At 38.6% G+C, this 27,830-nt stretch overlaps 2 protein-coding genes across 4 annotated transcripts in view; both read left to right on the top strand.

Annotated features, from left to right (window-relative positions):
* Positions 1-27,830, top strand: part of LOC145908146 (uncharacterized) — a 123,759-nt gene that overhangs the window by 68,384 nt on the left and 27,545 nt on the right. The window contains exons 9-12 of one of the 3 annotated variants that reach the window (XM_082995341.1): positions 12,324-12,377; positions 12,973-13,041; positions 13,236-13,551; positions 13,814-15,371. The exons of 1 other annotated variant lie outside the window; for it this stretch is intronic. In XM_082995341.1, the coding sequence (XP_082851467.1) occupies positions 12,324-12,377; positions 12,973-13,041; positions 13,236-13,551; positions 13,814-13,970 (596 nt within the window). In that variant the 3' untranslated portion in view covers positions 13,971-15,371. Of the gene's footprint in view, positions 1-12,323; positions 12,378-12,972; positions 13,042-13,235; positions 13,552-13,813; positions 15,372-27,830 lie in introns of those variants that run through there. One more of the 3 variants, XM_082995339.1, reaches the window with a different exon arrangement.
* LOC145908150 (uncharacterized) lies at positions 8,207-10,172 on the top strand. The gene is made up of 4 exons (XM_082995347.1): positions 8,207-8,347; positions 8,627-8,807; positions 8,988-9,670; positions 10,017-10,172. Exons 2-3 carry the CDS (start codon positions 8,635-8,637, stop codon positions 9,544-9,546), a joined length of 732 nt encoding a protein of 243 aa, XP_082851473.1. The 5' UTR covers positions 8,207-8,347; positions 8,627-8,634; the 3' UTR covers positions 9,547-9,670; positions 10,017-10,172.

Here is a 27,830-nt window from a genome sequence, read left to right as displayed (position 1 = left end):
ACGCTACACCATAACCGAAATCTAGGCCCAAACCACATTAGAGTATTTAATGCTTCCACGCTACACCATAACCGAAATCTAAGCCCAACCCACATCAGAGTATTTAATGCTTCCAGGCTACACCATAACTGAAATCTAAGCCAAACCCACATTAGAGTATTTAATGCTTCCACGCTACACCATAACCGAAATCTAGGCCCAACCCACATCAGAGTATTTAATGCTTCCAGGCTACACCATAACTGAAATCTAGGCCCAAACCACATTAGAGTATTTAATGCTTCCATGATACATCATAACTGAAATCTAGGCCCAACCCACATTACAGTATTTAATGCTTCCAGGCTACACCATAACTGAAATCTAGGCCCAACCCACATCAGAGTATTTAATGCTTCCAGGCTACACCATAACTGAAATCTAAGCCAAACCCACATTAGAGTATTTAATGCTTCCACGCTACACCATAACCGAAATCTACGCCCAACCCACATCAGAGTATTTAATGCTTCCAGGCTACACCATAACTGAAATCTAGGCCCAAACCACATTAGAGTATTTAATGCTTCCATGATACACCATAACTGAAATCTAGGCCCAGCCCACATTACAGTATTTAATGCTTCCAGGCTACACCATAACTGAAATCTAGGCCCAACCCACATCAGAGTATTTAATGCTTCCAGGCTACACCATAACTGAAATCTAGGCCCAACCCACATTAGAGTATTTAATGCTTCCAGGCTACACCATAACTGAAATCTAGGCCCAACCCACATTACAGTATTTAATGCTTCCAGGCTACACCATAACTGAAATCTAGGCCCAACCCACATCAGAGTATTTAATGCTTCCAGGCTACACCATAACTGAAATCTAGGCCCAACCAACATCAGAGTATTTATTGCTTCCAGGCTACACCATAACTGAAATCTAGGCCCAACCCACATTAGAGTATTTAATGCTTCCAGGCTACACCATAACTGAAATCTAGGCCCAACCCACATTACAGTATTTAATGCTTCCAGGCTACACCATAACTGAAATCTAGGCCCAACCCACATTAGAGTATTTAATGCTTCCAGGCTACACCATAACTGAAATCTAGGCCCAACCCACATCAGAGTATTTAATGCTTCCAGGCTACACCATAACTGAAATCTAAGCCAAACCCACATTAGAGTATTTAATGCTTCCACGCTACACCATAACCGAAATCTACGCCCAACCCACATCAGAGTATTTAATGCTTCCAGGCTACACCATAACTGAAATCTAGGCCCAAACCACATTAGAGTATTTAATGCTTCCATGATACACCATAACTGAAATCTAGGCCCAGCCCACATTGCAGTATTTAATGCTTCCAGGCTACACCATAACTGAAATCTAGGCCCAACCCACATCAGAGTATTTAATGCTTCCAGGCTACACCATAACTGAAATCTAGGCCCAACCCACATTGGAGTATTTAATGCTTCCACGCTACACCATAACTGAAATCTAGGCCCAACCCACATCAGAGTATTTAATGCTTCCACGCTACACCATAACTGAAATCTAGGCCCAACCCACATTAGAGTATTTAATGCTTCCAGGCTACACCATAACTGAAATCTATGCCCAAACCACATTAGAGTATTTAATGCTTCCACGCTACACCATAACTGAAATCTAGGCCCAACCCACATCAGAGTATTTAATGCTTCCAGGCTACACCATAACTGAAATCTAGGCCAACCCACATTAGAGTATTTAATGCTTCCAGGCTACACCATAACTGAAATCTAGGCCCAACCCACATTACAGTATTTAATGCTTCCACGCTACACCCTAACTGAAATCTGGGCCCAACCCACATTACAGTATTTAATGCTTCCAGGCTACACCATAACTGAAATCTAGGCCCAACCCACATTACAGTATTTAATGCTTCCAGGCTACACCATAACTGAAATCTAGGCCCAACCCACATTACAGTATTTAATGCTTCCAGGCTACATCATAACTGAAATCAAGGGCCAACCCACATCAGAGTATTTAATGCTTCCACGCTACACCATAACTGAAATCTAGGCCCAACCCACATTAGAGTATTTAATGCTTCCACGCTACACCATAACTGAAATCTGGGCCCAACCCACATTACAGTATTTAATGCTTCCACGCTACACCATAACTTAAATCTAGGCCCAACCCACATTAGAGTATTTAATGCTTCCAGGCTACACCATAACTAAAATCTACGCCCAAACCACATTAGAGTATTTAATGCTTCCAGGCTACACCATAACTAAAATCTACGCCCAAACCACATTAGAGTATTTAATGCTTCCAGGCTACACCATAACTAAAATCTACGCCCAAACCACATTAGAGTATTTAATGCTTCCAGGCTACACCATAACTAAAATCTACGCCCAAACCACATTAGAGTATTTAATGCTTCCAGGCTACACCATAACTGAAATCTAGGCCCAACCCACATCAGAGTATTTAATGCTTCCAGGCTACACCATAACTGAAATCTGGGCCAACCCACATTAGAGTATTTAATGCTTCCAGGCTACACCATAACTTAAATCTAGGCCAACCCACATTAGAGTATTTAATGCTTCCAGGCTACACCATAACTGAAATCTAGGCCAACCCACATTAGAGTATTTAATGCTTCCAGGCTACACCATAACTGAAATCTAGGCCCAACCCACATCAGAGTATTTAATGCTTCCAGGCTACACCATAACTGAAATCTGGGCCAACCCACATTAGAGTATTTAATGCTTCCAGGCTACACCATAACTGAAATCTGGGCCAACCCACATTAGAGTATTTAATGCTTCCAGGCTACACCATAACTTAAATCTAGGCCAACCCACATTAGAGTATTTAATGCTTCCAGGCTACACCATAACTGAAATCTGGGCCAACCCACATTAGAGTATTTAATGCTTCCAGGCTACACCATAACTGAAATCTGGGCCAACCCACATTAGAGTATTTAATGCTTCCAGGCTACACCATAACTGAAATCTGGGCCAACCCACATTAGAGTATTTAATGCTTCCAGGCTACACCATAACTAAAATCTACGCCCAAACCACATTAGAGTATTTAATGCTTCCAGGCTACACCATAACTGAAATCTAGGCCCAACCCACATCAGAGTATTTAATGCTTCCAGGCTACACCATAACTGAAATCTAGGCCCAACCCACATCAGAGTATTTAATGCTTCCAGGCTACACCATAACTGAAATCTGGGCCAACCCACATTAGAGTATTTAATGCTTCCAGGCTACACCATAACTTAAATCTAGGCCAACCCACATTAGAGTATTTAATGCTTCCAGGCTACACCATAACTGAAATCTAGGCCAACCCACATTAGAGTATTTAATGCTTCCAGGCTACACCATAACTGAAATCTAGGCCCAACCCACATCAGAGTATTTAATGCTTCCAGGCTACACCATAACTGAAATCTGGGCCAACCCACATTAGAGTATTTAATGCTTCCAGGCTACACCATAACTGAAATCTGGGCCAACCCACATTAGAGTATTTAATGCTTCCAGGCTACACCATAACTTAAATCTAGGCCAACCCACATTAGAGTATTTAATGCTTCCAGGCTACACCATAACTGAAATCTGGGCCAACCCACATTAGAGTATTTAATGCTTCCAGGCTACACCATAACTGAAATCTGGGCCAACCCACATTAGAGTATTTAATGCTTCCAGGCTACACCATAACTGAAATCTGGGCCAACCCACATTAGAGTATTTAATGCTTCCAGGCTACACCATAACTAAAATCTACGCCCAAACCACATTAGAGTATTTAATGCTTCCAGGCTACACCATAACTGAAATCTAGGCCCAACCCACATCAGAGTATTTAATGCTTCCAGGCTACACCATAACTGAAATCTGGGCCAACCCACATTAGAGTATTTAATGCTTCCAGGCTACACCATAACTGAAATCTGGGCCAACCCACATTAGAGTATTTAATGCTTCCAGGCTACACCATAACTTAAATCTAGGCCCAACCCACATCAGAGTATTTAATGCTTCCAGGCTACACCATAACTGAAATCTGGGCCAACCCACATTAGAGTATTTAATGCTTCCAGGCTACACCATAACTGAAATCTGGGCCAACCCACATTAGAGTATTTAATGCTTCCAGGCTACACCATAACTAAAATCTACGCCCAAACCACATTAGAGTATTTAATGCTTCCAGGCTACACCATAACTGAAATCTAGGCCCAACCCACATCAGAGTATTTAATGCTTCCAGGCTACACCATAACTGAAATCTGGGCCAACCCACATTAGAGTATTTAATGCTTCCAGGCTACACCATAACTGAAATCTGGGCCAACCCACATTAGAGTATTTAATGCTTCCAGGCTACACCATAACTGAAATCTGGGCCAACCCACATTAGAGTATTTAATGCTTCCAGGCTACACCATAACTGAAATCTGGGCCAACCCACATTAGAGTATTTAATGCTTCCACGCTACACCATAACTTAAATCTAGGCCCAACCCACATTACAGTATTTAATGCTTCCAGGCTACACCATAACTGAAATCTAGGCCAACCCACATTAGAGTATTTAATGCTTCCAGGCTACACCATAACTGAAATCTGGGCCAACCCACATTACAGTATTTAATGCTTCCAGGCTACACCATAACTGAAATCTAGGCCCAACCCACATTACAGTATTTAATGCTTCCAGGCTACACCATAACTGAAATCTAGGCCCAACCCACATTACAGTATTTAATGCTTCCAGGCTACATCATAACTGAAATCTAGGCCCAACCCACATTAGAGTATTTAATGCTTCCACGCTACACCATAACTGAAATCTGGGCCCAACCCACATTACAGTATTTAATGCTTCCACGCTACACCATAACTTAAATCTAGGCCCAACCCACATTAGAGTATTTAATGCTTCCAGGCTACACCATAACTGAAATCTACGCCCAAACCACATTAGAGTATTTAATGCTTCCACGCTACACCATAACTGAAATCTAGGCCCAACCCACATCAGAGTATTTAATGCTTCCAGGCTACACCATAACTTAAATCTAGGCCAACCCACATTAGAGTATTTAATGCTTCCAGGCTACACCATAACTGAAATCTAGGCCAACCCACATTAGAGTATTTAATGCTTCCAGGCTACACCATAACTGAAATCTAGGCCCAACCCACATCAGAGTATTTAATGCTTCCAGGCTACACCATAACTGAAATCTGGGCCAACCCACATTAGAGTATTTAATGCTTCCAGGCTACACCATAACTGAAATCTGGGCCAACCCACATTAGAGTATTTAATGCTTCCAGGCTACACCATAACTTAAATCTAGGCCAACCCACATTAGAGTATTTAATGCTTCCAGGCTACACCATAACTGAAATCTGGGCCAACCCACATTAGAGTATTTAATGCTTCCAGGCTACACCATAACTGAAATCTGGGCCAACCCACATTAGAGTATTTAATGCTTCCAGGCTACACCATAACTGAAATCTGGGCCAACCCACATTAGAGTATTTAATGCTTCCAGGCTACACCATAACTAAAATCTACGCCCAAACCACATTAGAGTATTTAATGCTTCCAGGCTACACCATAACTGAAATCTAGGCCCAACCCACATCAGAGTATTTAATGCTTCCAGGCTACACCATAACTGAAATCTGGGCCAACCCACATTAGAGTATTTAATGCTTCCAGGCTACACCATAACTGAAATCTGGGCCAACCCACATTAGAGTATTTAATGCTTCCAGGCTACACCATAACTTAAATCTAGGCCCAACCCACATCAGAGTATTTAATGCTTCCAGGCTACACCATAACTGAAATCTGGGCCAACCCACATTAGAGTATTTAATGCTTCCAGGCTACACCATAACTGAAATCTGGGCCAACCCACATTAGAGTATTTAATGCTTCCAGGCTACACCATAACTAAAATCTACGCCCAAACCACATTAGAGTATTTAATGCTTCCAGGCTACACCATAACTGAAATCTAGGCCCAACCCACATCAGAGTATTTAATGCTTCCAGGCTACACCATAACTGAAATCTGGGCCAACCCACATTAGAGTATTTAATGCTTCCAGGCTACACCATAACTGAAATCTGGGCCAACCCACATTAGAGTATTTAATGCTTCCAGGCTACACCATAACTGAAATCTGGGCCAACCCACATTAGAGTATTTAATGCTTCCAGGCTACACCATAACTGAAATCTGGGCCAACCCACATTAGAGTATTTAATGCTTCCACGCTACACCATAACTTAAATCTAGGCCCAACCCACATTACAGTATTTAATGCTTCCAGGCTACACCATAACTGAAATCTAGGCCAACCCACATTAGAGTATTTAATGCTTCCAGGCTACACCATAACTGAAATCTGGGCCAACCCACATTACAGTATTTAATGCTTCCAGGCTACACCATAACTGAAATCTAGGCCCAACCCACATTACAGTATTTAATGCTTCCAGGCTACATCATAACTGAAATCTAGGCCCAACCCACATTAGAGTATTTAATGCTTCCACGCTACACCATAACTGAAATCTGGGCCCAACCCACATTACAGTATTTAATGCTTCCACGCTACACCATAACTTAAATCTAGGCCCAACCCACATTAGAGTATTTAATGCTTCCAGGCTACACCATAACTGAAATCTACGCCCAAACCACATTAGAGTATTTAATGCTTCCACGCTACACCATAACTGAAATCTAGGCCCAACCCACATCAGAGTATTTAATGCTTCCAGGCTACACCATAACTGAAATCTAGGCCAACCCACATTAGAGTATTTAATGCTTCCAGGCTACACCATAACTGAAATCTAGGCCAACCCACATTAGAGTATTTAATGCTTCCAGGCTACACCATAACTGAAATCTAGGCCAACCCACATTAGAGTATTTAATGCTTCCAGGCTACACCATAACTGAAATCTAGGCCAACCCACATTAGAGTATTTAATGCTTCCAGGCTACACCATAACTGAAATCTAGGCCAACCCACATTAGAGTATTTAATGCTTCCAGGCTACACCATAACTGAAATCTACGCCCAAACCACATTAGAGTATTTAATGCTTCCACGCTACACCATGACTGAAATCTAGGCCAACCCACATTAGAGTATTTAATGCTTCCAGGCTACACCATAACTGAAATCTAGGCCCAACCCACATTACAGTATTTATTGCTTCCAGGCTACACCATAACTGAAATCTGGGCCCAACCCACATTACAGTATTTAATGCTTCCAGGCTACATCATAACTGAAATCTAGGCCAACCCACATTAGAGTGTTTAATGCTTCCAGGCTACACCATAACTGAAATCTAGGCCCAACCCACATTACAGTATTTAATGCTTCCAGGCTACACCATAACTGAAATCTAGGCCCAACCCACATTACAGTATTTAATGCTTCCAGGCTACACCATAACTGAAATCTGGGCCCAACCCACATTACAGTATTTAATGCTTCCAGGCTACATCATAACTGAAATCTAGGCCAACCCACATTAGAGTATTTAATGCTTCCAGGCTACACCATAACTGAAATCTAGGCCCAACCCACATTAGAGTATTTAATGCTTCCACGCTACACCATAACTGAAATCTAGGCCCAACCCACATTACAGTATTTAATGCTTCCAGGCTACACCATAACTGAAATCTAGGCCCAACCCACATTACAGTATTTAATGCTTCCAGGCTACACCATAACTGAAATCTGGGCCCAACCCACATTACAGTATTTAATGCTTCCACGCTACATCATAACTGAAATCTAGGCCAACCCACATTAGAGTATTTATTGCTTCCAGGCTACACCATAACTGAAATCTAGGCCCAACCCACATTAGAGTATTTAATGCTTCCACGCTACACCATAACTGAAATCTAGGCCCAACCCACATTATATTCTTCAAAACATTCACGGTTCAGTTGACGCGTTTCAGACTACAGCGCACTTCACGCACATTTGAAGCACGCCCAACCTTGTCCATTGTTAAAAGCGATTGTGACGTCATAATCTGGTTTGCGTTGATGCCCCCGTTATGTGGTCAATGTATCTACCCATGTTTTGCAAATGTTGGGAGAGGAACTTGTTTGAGGTTTGTTAAAGTGTAATAAAGTAACAAAAAATCAAGTATATGTAATGCCTTGTTAAAGCCGTTGTTTTTGCCCCTGGTGCAACAATGATTTGGTTTCTGAACTATTGATTCTGCTTCTGCCTTTCAGAAGGTTTGTTTTTGTGGTTAACATTTCTGAAACATTATCTGCTTTACTTTCAAGTATTTTTTGTTATATATTCATGTTGGTTTTTATTAATGAATTGTAACCTTTCTTCATGGAAAACCGATTAAGCTGAAAAGGTTTATTTGAGGTTATAATAGTATTTATGATTGTACACTAGACTAGATCAAGGTAACATTATATTTTCTATTTATTGATGTCCTATTGCTTGGAGTTTTCTTTGCCTATAATGTTTGTTGAGTTTGTGATTACATTTCTTTTTTGCAGTTTTCAAAATGACGGGATATGATGTGACAGAAATCCGCTGTCTTAACACAGATGATGGAGAACTTGGTTCAGGTTTGGTTGGCACTGTGTTGCTAGGTGACATTCAAAATTTTGGAAAAGTTGCACTTAAATGCTTTGGGGTTCAAGGTGGGAAAAAAGACAAGATAAACATTAAAAACAGGTTTGTAATGCTTGTGGTGATATAAAGTGACAGAGCCAAAGAAAAACTAAAATTTATTTGCTGCAGCATTTATTCAGGCAACTTTTGAAAGAAACTTGGCTTATTTATTTTATAAATTGGTTTTAACTGTGATTTTATGTGCTTTGACAAAAAAGTTGATGTTTAAAATAATTTTTGCAGAATTTCTGATGAAATTAAAATGCTTGAAAATGCCAACCATGACAACATTGTCCGTTTGTATGGATGGACAGAATGGCTAAATGCCATGGCCCTTGTAATGGAATACATGGCAGGTGGTAACCTTGGTACCCTGCTTCAGAATTCTCATGTTAAGCTCAGACCAGGGTTGCAACTTAGAATGAGTTTTGATATTTCCAAAGCTCTGGCTTTCATCCACAATATCCCAGGGAAAAAAAGGATGACTCATGGTGATATTAAGCCAGAAAATGTCTTTATCAACGCAAACTTAATCTGCAAAGTTGGTGATTTTGGAAGTGCCAAGTTGTCAACAATCACCGGTGTCAGTACAACAACACCAATGAGTTCCAGCAGGAAGCATAGGGAGTATACAAAAGCCTTTGCATCTCCAAAATTACTTTCCAACCCATTGGCAACCATCACTAAAGAAGATGATGTCTTCAGTTTTGCCATGGTTGTGTATTTTATACTGTTCCGATGGGTTCCACACCACTTAATGTTTACATTGATGCAATCGTGGGTGGCCAACGCCCTTCAATAAGTGTTTCTGAGACAGAAGAAGATACAACACCTGAGGAAAATGAAATTGTTGATCTAATATTAGCCGTAATACAGGAATGTTGGCAACACAATCCAGCAACACGGGCCAATATGTCCTTTGTCAGGTACAAATATACTTTTTTGTTGAACTTTATTTGTAAAAGTCAAATTCATTTTAGATAAAACCATTTTGCCATTTTCCGTCAAATTAACAACTGTTTGTGGAATATTTTGAAAAGAAGTGTTTTGTATTTGTTTTCTATTTAATATGTATATGTTCGAAGTATCTACTTAATATGATCAACAGCATTTTAGCTTTGGTTTCCTTTTTTGGATTCGAAGTATGCTTTTACCAATTAACTTTTAAGAAAATGATTTTTTAACAGTGTAAAATATGTTTCTAGAAAAAAGTTTGATTAACTTTTCTTGCCCAAAATTATTACTGACGTATACATACAAATATTTTTTTAGTAAAAAGCTTGGGGAACTTTTCATGTTGCAAGATATTTCTGCGATCACATTGCAAGTATCTCAAATTCAGAAGAAAATGCAATTTTCCACACCAACATTTACAAAACACAACACTTCCTCTATACGAGTTTGACCCTGTAAGGAAATGTTTTACTGACTTGGGTAAGTTATTAATTGTGTAACATTTTATATCAAAGAACACAACTGTTTGTTCCTATTTACAACGAAGTTTGTTGACACAATCTTACTTCAAATTCAAAAAAAAGATCCTAGAGCAATTTGTATTGGTTAGAGTTGCAACCACAGTTTTAGTTGACATTTTGGTAGATGTACATTTGGTGCCAAGGTGCATGAAAATAATTTCAAACTCAAAATGTTCAAGGACCAGGTTCAAGATACTGCATAATTTTTTCAACTTTGAAACATATAATGCATATGTTTGTCCTGTGTCGAAATTGTTGGCAAATATTGATTTATCCGCATATATTTCACGCTTGACTTAACAGGGTGGTTCTGTTTCCTCTTTCACAGTAAGACTTTACTTTTCGCTGGCGGGAAAGCCCCGTTGACTGGCGCCGGGTTTTCAATGGCTCAATCTGGCGTGATGACATCATCGCGACCGACGGCTGACAGAGAGATCGTCGCTGATGGCGGAGACGCGTCAGGTACTTTGCGCTGTCTGGCGGTGTTTTTATAGGAACTGCTATTCCTTTTTCGTGCTATTCATTGCGCATGCCACAGCCGTATGGTAGCGGTAACACAATTAAGATGTCTACGAACGTTTTTCATTTGAAACAAATTTCAATTGATTACCGAACAATGCAGGAGTAATTTATTGTATATTTTATTGTTTCCAGACGAGACCAACCCTAAAACACCAATTTCAATTCAATCTTTAAACATTGCCTCTCCAACAACAAGTAAGTTGTTTGTCCACAAAAGTTACAACTCTTTAACTGACATATGTCACTCATTTTAATTACAGATATCGGTTTATTAAAACGGGCGCACAGACCCAAATCCTTGACACTTTTTCGCATTAAATTTCTGACAAAATGAGACTGAAAATAACACATTAGGCTTTGAAAAATATTGTTATACAGTTATATAGATGGGATTCCTAAATAATTCGTACGTGGGCTTCTTTATTCTAACTTAAGGACAGCTTGTTGGCACGCGGACGCGTGAAGGACAACACATTTGCAAGCGGACAAAGTCAATGAACCGTTATTGATTTAACTGGGGGCATTGCACTCTTAACACTACCGGTCTATACCACCTCGCCACCTCTTTTCAATCTACGACATGACATTATAACAAAAAGTACGTAATTGTTTGATTCGTCAACACAGATATGTTTCAGGATATAACATGACAAGGCAGGATCGCATGCCCTTACTTGACGATCTTAGCAGTCGTATATCGTGCATTAGGTTCACTGGCATCGCAGTCAAGCTAAAACAGCCATTTTGACCGATAAATCGGAGCGAGATTTGAAAAATTAAAGCACCTGATAAGCTTTGAACTCTCATCCCTGGGCTTACCTTGACCAAAATACACCCCCGTTCTTCAGTCGTTAGAGCGTTAAGCATAAGTTGTGATGTAAAATTTTATGAATATAGGTTTTCGTGAATGAACTGTTCTCAACTATCGTTTCCTATGTTATTTTGATAACCTCTTATACGCGGTAATTTGTAACAAAGTCATACCAAACAGGCAACTCCAGAAGACCTGCACCACGCGGGACTCGAACCCTGAACCCACCGACTTCCAGACCAACTTTTTCAGAAAGTGCTGAACCGTTGAAAGAAAATGAGCTGATTCGGATGCAAGAAGCTTCTTACTCGTTTCCCACAGAATATTTCAGTGGTTAGTGCATTGAAAACCCTCCATAACACGACCGTGTTACTGCTATGATTGCACATTTTAAAGAACTTCTTTTGTTGTAGAAATATCACACTTGTATTGTCACAATTACCTGTTTTTTAAGTTCAGCCTTGTCGCTTATTTCAATATAAAAGCGTAAGTCATTAGGAATGCAGTGTTTTGTTGCCAGATGACGAATCTATTTGGGCACTTCATTAAATTACTCGAACGCAGAAAGGTTTGCTCGTTAGATGATCAACCGACACACAATTTTTACTGTGTTTTAGTTCCTGTACAACATGATGTTGACCGACCTCCATCTAATTATGGAAACGGAGACTTGTGCTTTTCAGGTACACAAGTGTTTGACAATTCTGCAAACCATAGCTCTTGCTTACTGCGAAAATGCGTCGTAATTTTGCATGTCGTTGTTGCTTTCAGAGCCTTCAACTCAACAGAAATCCACATTTCCAACTTCTCCGCCTTCTGCCCAAAGTAAGAATATCAAGGCAATGCATGAAATTTAAACAATGTTTGAAATATCGGCCTGTCGGGCTTTCCTTGACTACAGCGGCCCGGCATAAACTTTAAACGGCGGATATAACTTGCTCCAAAATTGAGCTCTTATCCTGACGTAATTTTTGCGCGATAATAACCGCAGTTACTTGGTCTCGTGTAAGCAATACCACTGACTAAGTCAGTGTTTTCCAACCGGTGGTACGCTACCACTAGTGGTACGCGACCTTATTCCAGATGGTGCGGATCAGTTCGAATGTGATTTCAAAATGTTTGTTACTTCATTCCCCAGATTACTTTGTAACACACAACTAAGTGGTACGCGTCGTTTTACCTCCAAGTGGTACGCAACCACAAAAAGGTTGGGAATCACTGGCCCAAGTTTATGAAACTGACCCGAACCCTAACAAGGGAGTGAAATAACAACATTGAATTGTAATATACAGAACAACGGTGCTGGTGTAAACACAAGTTACATGCAGTATATTACGTTTATTTCTTTCCCTAAAACAGTCACGAACACAAAAACCAACAACTTTCACGCACAAAATATTTATTCTGTGTTAATCCTCAGCCTCGTCCAACTTGTCGACTTCAAAACCCAACATTCTTAATTTCGATCAGATGTTCGAACAAGGAAAAGGTACGATTTTATGTTGATTCGCGTATTTGTCAGGACTAACTACAAAAACTTGGCTTTACACCAAACAGATTTACAGATTTTGGAAATAATTGAAACTTCGTTTCTCAAATATTTAGTGAATTTCAAGTTGATTTTTATGATTTTGTGAATCAGAAATCTTAACGTTTCCCCTCAGCAAAGAACATGTTTTCAAGGTCGGGAGTTAATACAAACCTACAAACAAATGCTGGAGGCGCATCAGTACAATCTAGCTAAAGAAACAGCTGGAAAAGTGTTAGAATTCATCAACTCCAACTCGAATACGAAAGCTCCCTTGTTAAAGGGCGCCGCGAATCGACGAAGGAACGAGAAAAAGTTTTTGGAAGCAATTCTGTTCTTCGAGGTCGCCCAACTGGCCTATGTTCATCCGAACAATCACCAGAACACGGTCATGGGGATGGAAATATACGTGAAGGAGATGAGCAAAATGTGCCAGGAAAATTCAGGCGATTTCCTGAAATCCCCCCTTCGGTGAGTTTTGTGGTAATCCCTGTTGTCGTGTAAACTTCCCAACGAATCGAAAATTTATGGACTTGGTGTCGTGTTGTCCCTTTTTTCCTAATACTTTAGCTGTATAAGCAATTAAAGGTTTAAATTGAAGTGCCTTAATCATGTACATATTTCACGTACTATTGCAAGTTGGGGTCGCCAGGAAAACTTGATTTTGATGCAGTTTTGTTGCATGGATTTTTTTGCAAATCCTTTCATTTACGACTGCCTGTTTTTTGTCCAGCGAGATATCTACTGATTACGTCATTCCACGTATGGTCGAACTTGTCCAAGAAAGAGAAAAGTTACCAGCCTTACAAAAAGACGACAAAGCCCAGTGGTGGGCGTGGATATCTCAAGCTGAACAGCTGGTTGGAAAAACCGAAACAAGTGGAAGATAAGGTTCACAGGCATCGCAGCCAAGCTGGATCAGCCACTTTTCCCGACAAGTCGGAGCGAGATCTGAAAATCAAGCTCCCGGTGAGGTTTGAACTCACGACCCTGGGCTAACCAGGTCCAACGCTCTACCAACTTAGCTACAGGAGCTCGGTGGTTTCACGGGGTATATTGTGGCCAAGGTACATTGGTGCGCAAGCGCACAACTTGTCAGGCGACCTTCACATGCGTAGAGGATCTCCACCACCGTAATCAGACAACGCAGAAGTAATGCCATGCTTACGCATAGCAAGGCGGGATCGCCCCACTGCACAGGCCCTTTATATTTGGCGATCACTGCTCTAATATTTTGATCATAAGGTTGTCGAAGATATCTTGAAAACGCCATAGAAATCGCAAAGTCAGCTCATGGCAAGAAAGATCCTTACTACAAGGATTTGGTGCAAATGCTTCAAAATCACGGCAAGCAAAACTGATTTTATTTTGTATTGTTGTTGTTGTCGTTGTTATTTGTCAGTGAAAAGGCTTTAAAGTATTGACCTCTATGAATTTTTGAGAAACCTTTTAATATAGAACATAAAATCGAGCAAACGTTTTCTTTTAATGCAATTGACGCCTGTTTGTACGGTCCCCTCTTTCAATTTAAATTTTGATGACGTCGCAATCAAAGCTTCAATCAAGCTGTCGAACTTCTCGGTGCCGCAATCTACTTTAGACGTGCCAAAGTACGCTCCGTGTCTGCACAAGTCCAACTGTGCTTTTTTGTTTTAAAATCGATTTTTCAGCATATTTTATGTCTTATTATAAGTTTCCTATCTCACGTTTATTATCGCAAAGCGATTTAACAGTTTCACGCTCCAAGCAATATTTCTAATGCATTTTTAACAAATTGAGGTTCTTCAAATTGAGTGTGTTGAAGTTCAAATTTAAGTATTCGTTGGTCTTCAATTTTAAACGTCAAATAAAATATTTTTATTACTAAACGCAACACAATATTCTCAACTGACTGATGATGTCGTCGCCCTTACGTTTGTGCCTTGGAATGACGTCACTGGTGTAAACAACATTGTTATATTTTTCTTAAACTTTTGCTTATTAAAGTGTCGTTAACTTTTGTCACAACCTACGAATAAACAACTTTCTCGGTCGATAACGGAGAAAGTATTGACTTCTGATACTTATTATATTTTAACAAAACTAGGAACCGGACAGATGCCATCGAAACTTGATCAACGACAGTTGGTGCTTATCCAATATATCCGTACTTACTTGCTTGAACTCATCCGAAGTTATCGGCAAAACCGCTTTTCGGGATGGTTATATTTACGACAGCAGTCACTACGATGACACTATTGTTACGGAAGTATACAATTTTATTCATCTTTTCGATCACTGCCAATCACCATTCTGATCAATTTATTTTCGGACTATGATCATCCAAGAATATAACCATGCTGACGTCACGGGTTTCTTTGAAATATTTCTCTCAAGGGTCGTGGTGTTGTACATATTTTACGGGAGATTGTATTTCTTGTGCCCGAAAATAAATATAGAACTGCAACCATGCAACAATGGCCTGTGTGTTGTGGCCAGATTGTTTTCAATTCGGTTTGGGTTGATACTCGCAAGTACAATGGGCGTCGCCATATCTTATTCACCAAACATATATAAATTCTCTATACTGAGGGCTATGGAAGCCATGTTTTTCCTTCAAACAACCATGTCGTATTTCACATATACCGTAAGAATGTTATTATTTAGGGCCGCCATTGCGCCACGTAAGGTCGAGCACCCCAAATTGTCAGTGTCCGGTTTAGAATCAGTGTAATGACGGTGTTGTATTCGTAACACCTGTGTCACTGACACGTACGTGACTTCCAAAAATACCAAAACGGGGATTTGGGGCAGCAAAAAGTACAGCACAGCAGCCGGTCAAGACATATTTCATAAAACACAGCGAAAATAAATGATTGCTTGAAAGTAAGCAATTCGAAACGCTGCATTGGGTCTTTAAGTTTAAACAAGCCGGCAATTAAGCGAACTGTCGCTATCTATAGGATCCTGTACAAGCGATACGAAACAAACGACATTCTATACCATTAACGGTATACGCGGAACAGACAGAGAACACAATAATAGTGCACAAGGCGATCCTTATCTACATAAATCTTAGATTACTATGCAAAATATTAAAAAGGATGAATTCAAAAAAGTAACCACGACTAAACCGGACCAAACTACAGTACTAGAATGTGCGGTAATGCGCTACAACAATGAGACGGTTGCATTTTATGCATGGGTGTAATAAAGATTTGTATACATTGCTTGAATGTATAGCCTAAATAAGAAATAACATTCTGCAACAACCACTATTCGAAATGGTCATATTTTGGTTTTTAAAATGTCTTTTTGTCTGGTCACAAAAAAACCCAAAAGCACAGTTTTTCAGGTAATGTCTTGCTGGTAAGAATAACATTTTTCAGCCAAATTTAAATACGCTTGAATGTAAAACAAACAAATCACAGGCAATTTCCTACCAAACACAGCACAATTTAACCGCGTATTCTCGAAGTTAAACTTTTTGTTTATTAACTGATACATTCCGAACAATTAACGTCCAACTTATTGTTGACGGGGAAATGCCACATAAAACGATTCGCCGCACTGATGGACAGGGCTTGCGAGCTGGCGGTGGTCTATACAGAATGTTTTTTTAAAACAGAATGTGGTAGAAGGCACAACTCCGTAACTTACTACAATGTGGGACTTTTCGATGAGGTCGTTGCGCAGTTACGCGAACGTTTAAATTGACCAGCGCGTTTAAATCGCTTCTTGTATATTTTTCGCGGTATAACATTAGACTTTGACAAAGTAGATAATAATTTTTGGAAAATTTTCTACATTGTGTAAAATTCATTGTTTTGCAAACGTACTTATACAGAATGTTGATAAATGTGAATAATACATAGCAACTGCATATCATAGCAACCGAAACGTCGATTTGATAATTTTTGGCCCGAAGAGCTGTAGATAACAATATCGGTAACCGCTAAAAGGCGCTAAGATGATCAGGTGGTGGCAGTAAAAAGTATAGTCTGTTCCCCAATTAATTGACAAAGACAAGCTAAAACCGCGCCATGATTATAGTGTTCTTCGACAAGATTATAGTGTTCTTGAAAATTCTGTTTAAGAAACAAAATTCAATCTGTTTCAAAAACTAAATTTTGTCTCACGTAGAATATTATTTTTAGTGTATATTTCACACATTATAAGTTTACGCAGAGAAAAGCAAAACAAAAACAATCATGCAATATTTGCAAAATTCGCCTGGTTGTCTGTGAGAAATATACACTAAATAATAGAGCATTTATTCATTTAGTAGTTAAAGACAGTGCACATACACTCGCAAGCAAAATCTTTACAATGCAATAAAAAATGGGCAAATTCAAATTAGTCAAACGTATTCAAAACAAATATTGAATAAATTCAAGCAAACCTGGGGTCAGGGACAACTAAGTGAAGTGTGTGACGTCACGAAAGTTTTGTCAAAACTTCAATATCAGTAACGAACAACATTCTGCCCCTAGCTTCAGTGAAGATTATTACGTCATTTAGTCTGACTCGCCCCTGCAAACATGTGTGCTGCATTCGGGCAACTTAGAAACGCAAACTCGAAACAATGTCATGTGGCAATCTGCGCTTCCATCGGAAGTTATTCTTTAATGATAATTTTTTTTATTTTTTACCTAGCTTTTTATATTTTTTGTGGTGCAATCTATCAAAGTCGAGTAAATGTAGTTGTAAGCCACAAGCGAAGCGTTGCGCCTTGTTCCATCATCTGCGGTGAATGCACATTTATGGACAATCTTCAAACATGAGTTAATCTGAAGTTTGGTCCCGAAATAAATGTGATTACATGCTTACGATGAACAAACTCTCCTATGTTTGTGTGTTCAAGTCTCCTTACCGTGTTTACTGCATACTTGTGATTGCAGTGTTATGATGAAGTCGTGTAGTGCCTGGTACTTGATAAATCTCTAGTTGTTTGGTGTGGGACAAAATTAGAAGCTGAAGTAGGTGCTTGGCGGTGCGTGTCGCGATTACTAAAAGTATCTGTTGCCGCAAAAACCTGCACTTGACAATTATAAACGCGTCCTTAAAAAACGCTCGGCGTCGTATTTTGCAAAGATTGAACGCAAATCAAGCGAAGAAATTTGGAATTACATTTAAAACCCCAATTCATAAAAGTCGTAAAGGTTGAACCCAGAACAATAATAGTTGAATGGGTTTGATATTCCGAATGGGTCGGATAATTCCATGCATTTCAAGTGAGAACAACAACGCGCCTGTGGAAGAAAAGTGTTACAACGTTTGTGACCTCACAAGCAAAATCCGTTTTGAGTTATTTTTTCTAATAACTGTACATTTATACTGAACAACCACACAATCAGCAAGAAAAAATACATTCTTTTTTACAAAACGTGTATATTTGTTGTTTTTCAACGGGAGATCGAACAGTTAAGAAATAAATGTTTAACAGATCGGAACGTGGCCGCACCATTGAATTAAGCAACATTGAGTAAAGTGTGGACGTAGTTAAAAAAATTTGTCAATCAGTTGCCTAAAAACTTCGATCAGAGCGAAATATTAAAACGATCAGAACCGAAAAGTTCAACATTTTGCCCCCAGGCTTCAATGCAGATCGTTACGTCATATTGTCTGACACGCGCGGGTAAAGTCATAATACATATTTTGCCTTTGTTCCGAAATTTCGTTACAAAACCGTTCCGAGAAACGGAATTTCGTTCCCAAATGAGAAAAACCGTTTCGGGAACATTATTTTTACGCAAAATTTCGTTACAGGAACATATTTTGGTTTTTGAATTGTGTTTCCAAAATCACAATTTGGGTAATATCGCACAAAAAATTGTGTTCCGAAAATCGACCAAGCCAAAAATCACCACTACATGTCGACAAAGAGACGAAGAAAACGTGGTTTTGCTCACGAGCATCAGGTTGATTTTAATACGAATATATGTTTTCAAACGTAGACACTTACGGGAAGATGAAAATATGCATGGAACATAATTTTCGTTCCCGGAACAGAATTTGCGTTCCTGGAACCGAATTTTTATTCTGGGAACGGAATTTTTGTTACTGGAACAGAATTTTCGTTACTGGAACGGAATTTTCGTTACGAGAACAGAATTTTCGTTACTGGAACAAAATTATCGTATCAGAAGAATAATTACATTTTCATTGAAGTTACTTTTCGATCGAGGAACACAATTGTCGTTCTTCAAGAAAATTAATGTTGAGCGATCTAAATTTTGTTCAAAAAACTGAGTTTTCAATCTTGCAACAGTATTTTCGTTACGGGAACGGAATTATTGTCTCTGGATCAGATTTTTCGCGCCTGGAACAGAATTTTGGTTATGGGAACGTAATTTTCGTTACTGGAACGTAATTTTCGTTTATGGAACAGAATTCTCGTTACGGGAACGGAATTTTTGTTACTGGAACAGAAATTTCGTTACTGGAATAGAATTTTCGTTACGGGAACGGAATTTTCGTTACTGGAATAGAATTTTCGTTACGGGAACGGAATTTTCGTTACGGGAACGGAGTTTTCCTTACGGGAACGGAATTTTCGTTACTGGAACAGAATTTTCCTTTCGGGAATGGAATTTTCGTTACTGGAACAGAATTTTCGTTACTGGAACAGAATTTTCGTTACTGGAACAGAATTTTCGTTACTGGAACGGAATTTTCGTTACTGGAACAGAATTTTCGTTACGGGAACGGAATTTCGTTACAGGAATGGAATTTTCGTTACGGGAACGGAATTTTCGTTACTGGAACAGAAATTTCGTTACTGGAACAGAATTTTAGTTACTGGAACAGAATTTTAGTTACTGGAACGGAATTTTTGTTACTGGAACAGAATTTTCGTTACGGGAACGGAATTTCGTTACCGGAACGGAATGTTCGTTACGGGAACGGAATTTTCGTTACTGGAACAGAATTTTCGTTACGGGAACGGAATTTCGTTACGGGAACGGAATTTTCGTTACGGGAACGGTATTTTCGTTACTGGAACAGAATTTTCGTCACGGGAACGGAATTTCGTTACGGGAACGGAATTTTCGTTACGGGAACGGAGTTTTCCTTACGGGAACGGAATTTTCGTTACTGGAACAGAATTTTCCTTACGGCAACGGAATTTTCGTGACTTGAACAGAAATTTCGTTACTGGAACAGAATTTTCGTTACTGGAACAGATTTTAGTTACGGGAACGGAATTTTCGTTACGGGAACGGAATTTTCGTTACGGGAACAGAATTTTGGTTACGGGAACGGAATTTTCGTTACGGGAACAGAATTTTCGTTACGGGAACAGAATTTTCGTTACTGGAACAGAATTTTCGTTACTGGAACAGAATTTTTGTTACGGGAACAGAATTTTTGTTACGGGAACGGAATTTTCGTTACGTGAACGGAATTTTCTTTACGTGAACGGAATTTTCGTTACTGGAACAGAATTTTTGTTAGTGGAACAGAATTTCAGTTACGGGAACAGAATTTTCGTTACTGGAACAGAATTTTCGTTAATGGAACAGAATTTTTGTTAATGGAACAGAATTTTTGATACTGGAACAGAACTTTCGGAATTTCGTTACGAGAACGGAATGTTCGTTACTGGAACAGAATTTTCGTTACTGGAACAGAATTTTTGTTACTGGAACAGAATTTTAGTTACGGGAACGGAATTTTCGTTACGGGAACAGAATTTTGGTTACGGTAACGGAATTTTCGTTACTGGAACGGAATTTTCGTTAAGGGAACAGAATTTTCGTTACGGGAACAGAATTTTCGTTACTGGAACAGAATTTTCGTTACTGGAACAGAATTTTTGTTACTGGAACAGAATTTTAGTTACGGGAACGGAATTTTTGTTACGTGAACGGAATTTTCTTTGCGTGAACGGAATTTTCGTTACTGGAACAGAATTTTTGTTAGTGGAACAGAATTTCAGTTACGGGAACAGAATTTTCGTTACTGGAACAGAATTTTCGTTAATGGAACAGAATTTTTGTTACTGGAACAGAATTTTTGATACTGAAACAGAAATTTCGGAATTTCGTTACGGGAACGGAATGTTCGTTACTGGAACAGAATTTTTGTTACTGGAACAGAATTTTTGTTACTGGAACAGAATTTTTGTTACTGGAACAGAATTTTAGTTACGAGAACGGAATTTTCGTTATTGGAACAGAATTTTCGTTACGGGAACGGAATTTTCGTTACTGGGACAGAATTTTGGTTACTGGAACAGAATTTTCGTTACTGGAACAGAATTTTCGTTACTGGAACAGAATTTTTGTTACTGGAACAGAAATTTCGTTTTTGGAACATAATTATCGTACTATGAGGTATTAATTACATTTCCGTCGAAGGTACTTTTTCGATCCATGGACACAATTGTCGTTCTTTCAAGAAAATTGTTGATACGCGACCTAAATGTCGTTCAAAAAAGTGACTTTTTGATCTTGGAACAGAATTTTCGTTACAGGAACGGAATTTCGTTACGGCAACGGAATTTTCGTTACGGGAACGGAATTTTCGTTACTGGAACAGAATTTTCGTTACTGGAACAGAATTTTACTTACTGGAACGGAATTTTCGTTACTGGAAGAGAATTTTCGTTACTGGAACAGAATTTTAGTTACGGGAACGGAATTTTCGTTACTGGAACGGAATTTTCGTTACGGAAACGGAATTTTCGTTACGGGAACCAAATTTTCGTTACTGGAACAGAATTTTAGTTACGGGAAATTTCGTTTTTGGAACATAATTATCGTACTATGAGGTATTAATTACCTTTCCGTCGAAGGTACTTTTTCGATCCATGGACACAATTGTCGTTCTTTCAAGAAAATTGTTGATACGCGACCTAAATGTCGTTCAAAAAAGTGACTTTTTGATCCTGGAACAGAATTTTCGTTACAGGAACAGAACTTTTGTTACTGGAACAGAAATTTCGGTACTGGAACATAAGTTTCGATACAGGAAGGAATTTTTTTTGCTTGAACAGAATTTTCGTTGCTGGAACGGAAATACCGTTTCAGGAACTGAATTTTTTTTGCCCGAACTTAATTTTCGTTTCGGAGAACATAATTTTTGATGTTGGAACATATTTTCGTTCCTCGGATAGACTTTTCAGACGGTAATGGGGCATAATGCAATTTTCCATTTACTCTGAAATACCGTTAACAAAACTGTTCTGAGTAAAAAAATTTCGTTCAAAATTGAACAATTTCGTTTCGGAAAATTTTTTTCAATTTCTGGTATGTCGTAACAAAATTGTTTGTGAAATATATCGTTAAATTGGCTGTAACAAAAAATTTGTTACGATATTTTTTTGTGCATTAGATGACGATTTTAACATACATGGTGTAAAGTATATCAATTGGATCTCGTTACCAAAAGTGTTAGGTGCACCAAAATTTGTCTACAAATTTCTTAATTGGAAGAAATTACTTGATTTAAAATTGTGTATAATGCCGACGGGAATTCTCAAAATTAGTTAATTCCGCACGACCTTAGCGACCATTGTTTGTAACATGCGTTTTCGCGCAGCAATAAGAAACTAAAGGACATACGACAATTTGGTTTTCATTGCTCGTTTTGTAGTGGCATCTAATATTTGTGTGCAAAATTTCAAGTCGCTTGATATAAAAATGTTGAAATCACAGGCGGACAACTGTCAAATTTAGTCAAAACCGCCGAACCTTAGCCACCATAGTTTCAAACATGCGTTTTCGCGCAGCAATAAGAAACTAAAGGACATACGCCAATTTAGTTTTCATTGTTCGTTTTGTACTGGCATCTAATATTTGTGTGCAAAATTTCAAGTCGCTTGATATAAAAATGTTGAAATCACAGGCGGACAACTGTCAAATTTAGTTAAAACCGCCGAACCTTAGCCACCATAGTTTGAAACATGCGTTTTCGGCAAGCAATAAAATTCTAAAGGACAGACGCCAATTTAGTTTTCATTTCTCGTTTTGTAGAGGCACCTAGTATTTGTGTGCAAAATTTCAGGTCTCTTGATTTAAAATTGTGTATATTGCCGGCGGGAATTCTCAAATTTAGTTAATTCCGCTCGACCATTGTTTGTAACATGCGTTTTCGCGCAGCAATAAGAAACTAAAGGACATTGCGCAATTTGGTTTTCATTGCTCGTTGTGTAGTGGCTTCTAATATTTGTGTGCAAAATTTCAAGTCGCTTGATATAAAAATGTTGAAATCACAGGCGGACAACTGTCAAATTTAGTTAAAACCGCCGAATCTTGGCCACTATACTTTCAAACATGCGTTTTCGGCAAACAATAAAATTCTAAAGGACAGACGCCAATTAGTTTTTATTTCTCGTTTTGTACTGAGATCTAATATTTGTGTGCAAAATTTCAAGTCGCTTGATTTAAAATTGTTCAAAACGGAAAGGCGTTTTTAAACTGTTTTGGCGAACCGACGGCGCGGTTTAAGCTTGTCTTTGACAGGTATTTACTTGTCTTCGTTTTGAAATAATATGGCCAAACGAAATAAATATAGCTTTTAAATGCTCTAGGTATGTTGTAGACGGTCCCATTGAACTGTATTCGACTATCCGTTTTTTTGATATATTTAAAGGCGTTCTTTTAAACTGTTTTGGCGAATGACGCGTTTTAAACATGTTTTCACTTGTTAATTGCTATGTTTGATGCTTGCCGTATGAGCAGTTTTTCTATGTTCCTAATAAAATTCGGGAGCAATAATTAAACGATCTTAAGACATCAGATTTGTGTGTGAGCAGTAAAATTTCGTTGTGGGAGGCGCCTATCTAGGGAATTGAGATACGGACTTTTCTCTCTTCGCTTTTTGAAGTTCTCTGATGACGCCGCTCCTTTGGGAGTTGTTAGTTCGGATAAGACGACCACACGCCTTTTTGCACTTTTGTGTGTCCCGAATTTTGATGCTGTTTATCACTGTCGATATCATGGTAATTTTTAAAGCGGAAAAATTCCAATATAATCCGCAACATTTTCGATCAATGCTATCAATATGTTTAGAGAAAATCATGTAGTGTATGTTTTATTTTAGCATGAGGCGTTTGTTATTTCTTGGTTGTATATTTATTTAAATTGTGTTTTTATACACAATTATAAATAGACCATTACTATAAATAACATGTTACATATTTGTATTTAAAATTTCAACTTGGTTTACTTTACACGATACTTTGGCACCACGTGAGTGTTGTGCTTTGTTTTACATCGACCAATTTGCAAAAGGGCAACTTTGAAACGTAAACTCGAAACAATGTCATGTGGCAATCTGCGCTTCCATCGGAATTGTATCTTTGATAATAATTTTTTTATTTTTTTCCTAGCTTTTTATATTATTTGTGGTGCAATCTATCAAAGTCGAGTAAATGTAGTTGTAAGCCACAAGCGAAGCGTTGCTCCTTGTCTCATCAGCTGCGGTGAATGAACATTTATGGACAATCTTTAAACATGAGTTAATCTGTGAAGTTTGGTCCCGAAATAAATGTGATTACATGCATACGATGACCCAGTCAGAAATTATAGCTGTCGTATCACCGGGCCTTGCCAGAATTGTTCGACAAATACCCGGGCTTTCCTTGACAACCGTAACACAGAGATATTTGTCAAAATTAGCACAGAAACTTGCGTGATAAACAAAATTCGCTTGTGGTGTATCAAAAACACCGCTGAAATTCGTGTCAATTACAGTTGAGTTACTAGAGGCGTATGATAGAAATGGCCGTATCTTCATAAATCGATGATGTATGGTAGATTGGAACCCCCAATATAATGCGGGTAAGTGGATTTATACCGTCCTAGGGATGCAATTTGGTCATAGCAAAACTATAACCAGAAAAATAACTGAGAATGGCTTTTATTACACTGTATTTGCAATTTCAAGGTAATTACGTTAGCAAAACTGCTTTTGCTTTGCCGCAAAGAAACTTTTTACGTCCGAAGAAGTATACATTTCACATATTTTTTTATCTAAAAAAACACATGCAATTTGTAAAACAACGTTTACGAAATAATGAAAGAATAATAATGATGTTGGAGGACACCATGTAGGTACGGATTATTAGAACGACGGCCAAAACGACAAGGAGATCATTCATGCGTAAAATCGGTCTTTTTCGAATGCGTGGCCTGCAGAAGACTGTAGGCGACTTATATCTAAGGCAACCCAACTAGTATTAGGTGACAAGCATTAATCAATAACAGTAAGTGATATAAATGTGTGTATCAATGTATATTTATTAATTAGGAGGTCGTTATGGGACGCACCAAAACGAAACGTTCGTTTTACAAACCTTACCATAAACTTGCAAGAACACAGCAATGGAAACGTCGCAAAATTGCCGATGTGGCACACAATGTATGTGAGACATCGATGACTTCTGTCCGTTCAAATGAAGAAGTTGATGATATTTCCTTAGATAGTAATGACAATAAATCTGTTTGTGATACTTCGCCTACTAGTACTTCTGCACTTTATGACCAATCACAGTTGGAATTTTTGGAAAATCATTTTAGTGATGATGAATGTGACACCGGCATCCCTGCTATGTTAGATAATTCCGTTGATTGTACAGAAAATTATGATGTTGTTAGTGCATTGACCACATGGGCTCTTTCTGAAACAAATGTCCCTAAAGATTCAATTTCAAGACTCTTGCAAGCTTTGCACCATTTTCACAAAGAACTACCTCGATCATACAAAACTCTCATACCCAATCCCAACCTTACATATAGACAAAAAATTTCAAAAAATTGTCTGCAAAATCAACCCAAAAATTGTCACAAACAATCACCGATTATGTGATAAAAACACCAAATTAGTTTAAAAATATCGTACGGAAATGAATTGTCACAGGGCAAGCATAAACATATGCTGCGATCGAATTCGCATACTTAAGACAACCAAAATGTTCCATCATCGTACTTACAATAATTATCGTTGGCAAGTTGGACGACCAAGGTGGATGCCAGACAAGCCATACTAAGTGTAAACACTTTAACTTTCACTGAACCAAACTTTCTGATGACGTAGATCCCTGTCATACAAGCCACTGCCTCCATCGCGCCACCTAGCGCATTGTTGACGAATCGATCGCCGGCCAAAGATCCACAGTTTAAGGCAAGTCCGTAATACACCAAGCTGAGAAATACTAAGATTAACGAAAAGCCATGCGTAACCCGGCATGATCGTCCAATTTGGCGACCTTGCCTAAATTATTCTGTCGGGTTAATGTAGCGAGATATGAAACCTCAAGATTTTGGGCACGAGCTGACATACCTGACTGCAGCACACAAAAAAACATTATTGGCTCTATTGCTTTTACATACACAAGGTAATTTCCCTTCATTGCACCAAGAGGTATCAAGAATCACATTTAACATGAGATATCGCTATGGTGGGAAACGTCGTTTGGCAGCAGGTTAGTTTAAAATTCGTCAATTGTAAAACAAATATCAATCGAATAAAAAGCCACGTTTAATATTTCCCTCAGTAACAAATGCTTAACTGATCGGAACCGGGGTCACTGTGGGGCGTTACTTAAAATTTTTATATGTGTCTACACAAATAATAACACTGCCGTATATCTGACTCCCTGATAGAGAAGTTGCTATCAAACCCAAGGTCAATCGATCAGTTTAATACATAACACACAAACCCACGAGTTTTTATTTATAAAACGTTACAAACCACGCGTATAAAAGTATCTGTTCTATATGTCCTTTGTTTGTTCGTTCGTCCGTTCGTTTTTCTGTGTGTCATTACGCAAAAGATATATGGCTTATACAAAACGCGCATACAGTGTTATTTGAGCTTGGATTATCCCGTGTCTCATTTGAAAAAGCAGCTGTGTCATCAAATAGGTCGACCGAATATATCATTATCTTCCGTGCATACGAACGAATAGCACGTTCGCCGTAAATTAGTTAATGTGAGTTTGTAGCGTGTTTTCATCCGACGTTAACAAAAAAACGGTTGAAGCCTGAAATTTAAACATAATAATTGCAACTATGATGACGACACTACAGAAACGTGGGGTCAGGGACCACCAAGTGAAGTGTGTGACGTCACGAAGGTTTTGTTAAAACTTTTTTCAAGATCAGTAACGAACAACATTCTGCCCCAGGCTTCAATGAAGATTCTTACGTCATTTTGTCTGACTCGCGCCTGCAAACATGTTTGTTGCATTCAAGCAACTTTGAAACGTAAACTCCAACGCGAATCGTTTGTGACGTTCCAGTTATCATGCTTTTTGTTTTAGGTTGAAACTATAGCCATGCAATCTTTTACACTTAAACGGTTTGTTCTTTAGACAAATTCTACGAAACAATGTCATACGTAAAGTTGTCATAAAACATGTTTTGTTGTTCAGTCACAATTTACGCTTCCGCTGGAATATTTTTCTACGATAAAATATAATATTTTTTTATTTCATTTCTAGCTGTTTATGTTATTTGTGGTGCAATCGATCAAAGTGTAGTAAATATATACGTAAGCCACCAGCGAAACGTGGCGCGTCATCTCCTCCGCTGCGGTGAATGCACATTCATAGACAATCTATAAACATGAGTTACTCTGTGATGTTTGGTCCCGTAATAAAAGTAAGTACATGCATACGATAAACAAACTCTCCATTGTTAGTGATCTGAAACTCCTATTTATAAAAGCAGTAAAGGTTCAACCCTGAACAATAATAGTTGAATAGGTTTGATATTTCGAATGGGTCGGATAATTCCATGTGTTACAAGTGAGAACAACAA

Source organism: Ascidia mentula, chromosome 7 (genome assembly GCF_947561715.1).
Source record: "Ascidia mentula chromosome 7, kaAscMent1.1, whole genome shotgun sequence".
NCBI classification, from domain to species: domain Eukaryota; kingdom Metazoa; phylum Chordata; class Ascidiacea; order Phlebobranchia; family Ascidiidae; genus Ascidia; species Ascidia mentula.
Note: the sequence above shows the minus strand (reverse complement) of the source record. Positions and strands in the feature narration are given on the sequence as shown.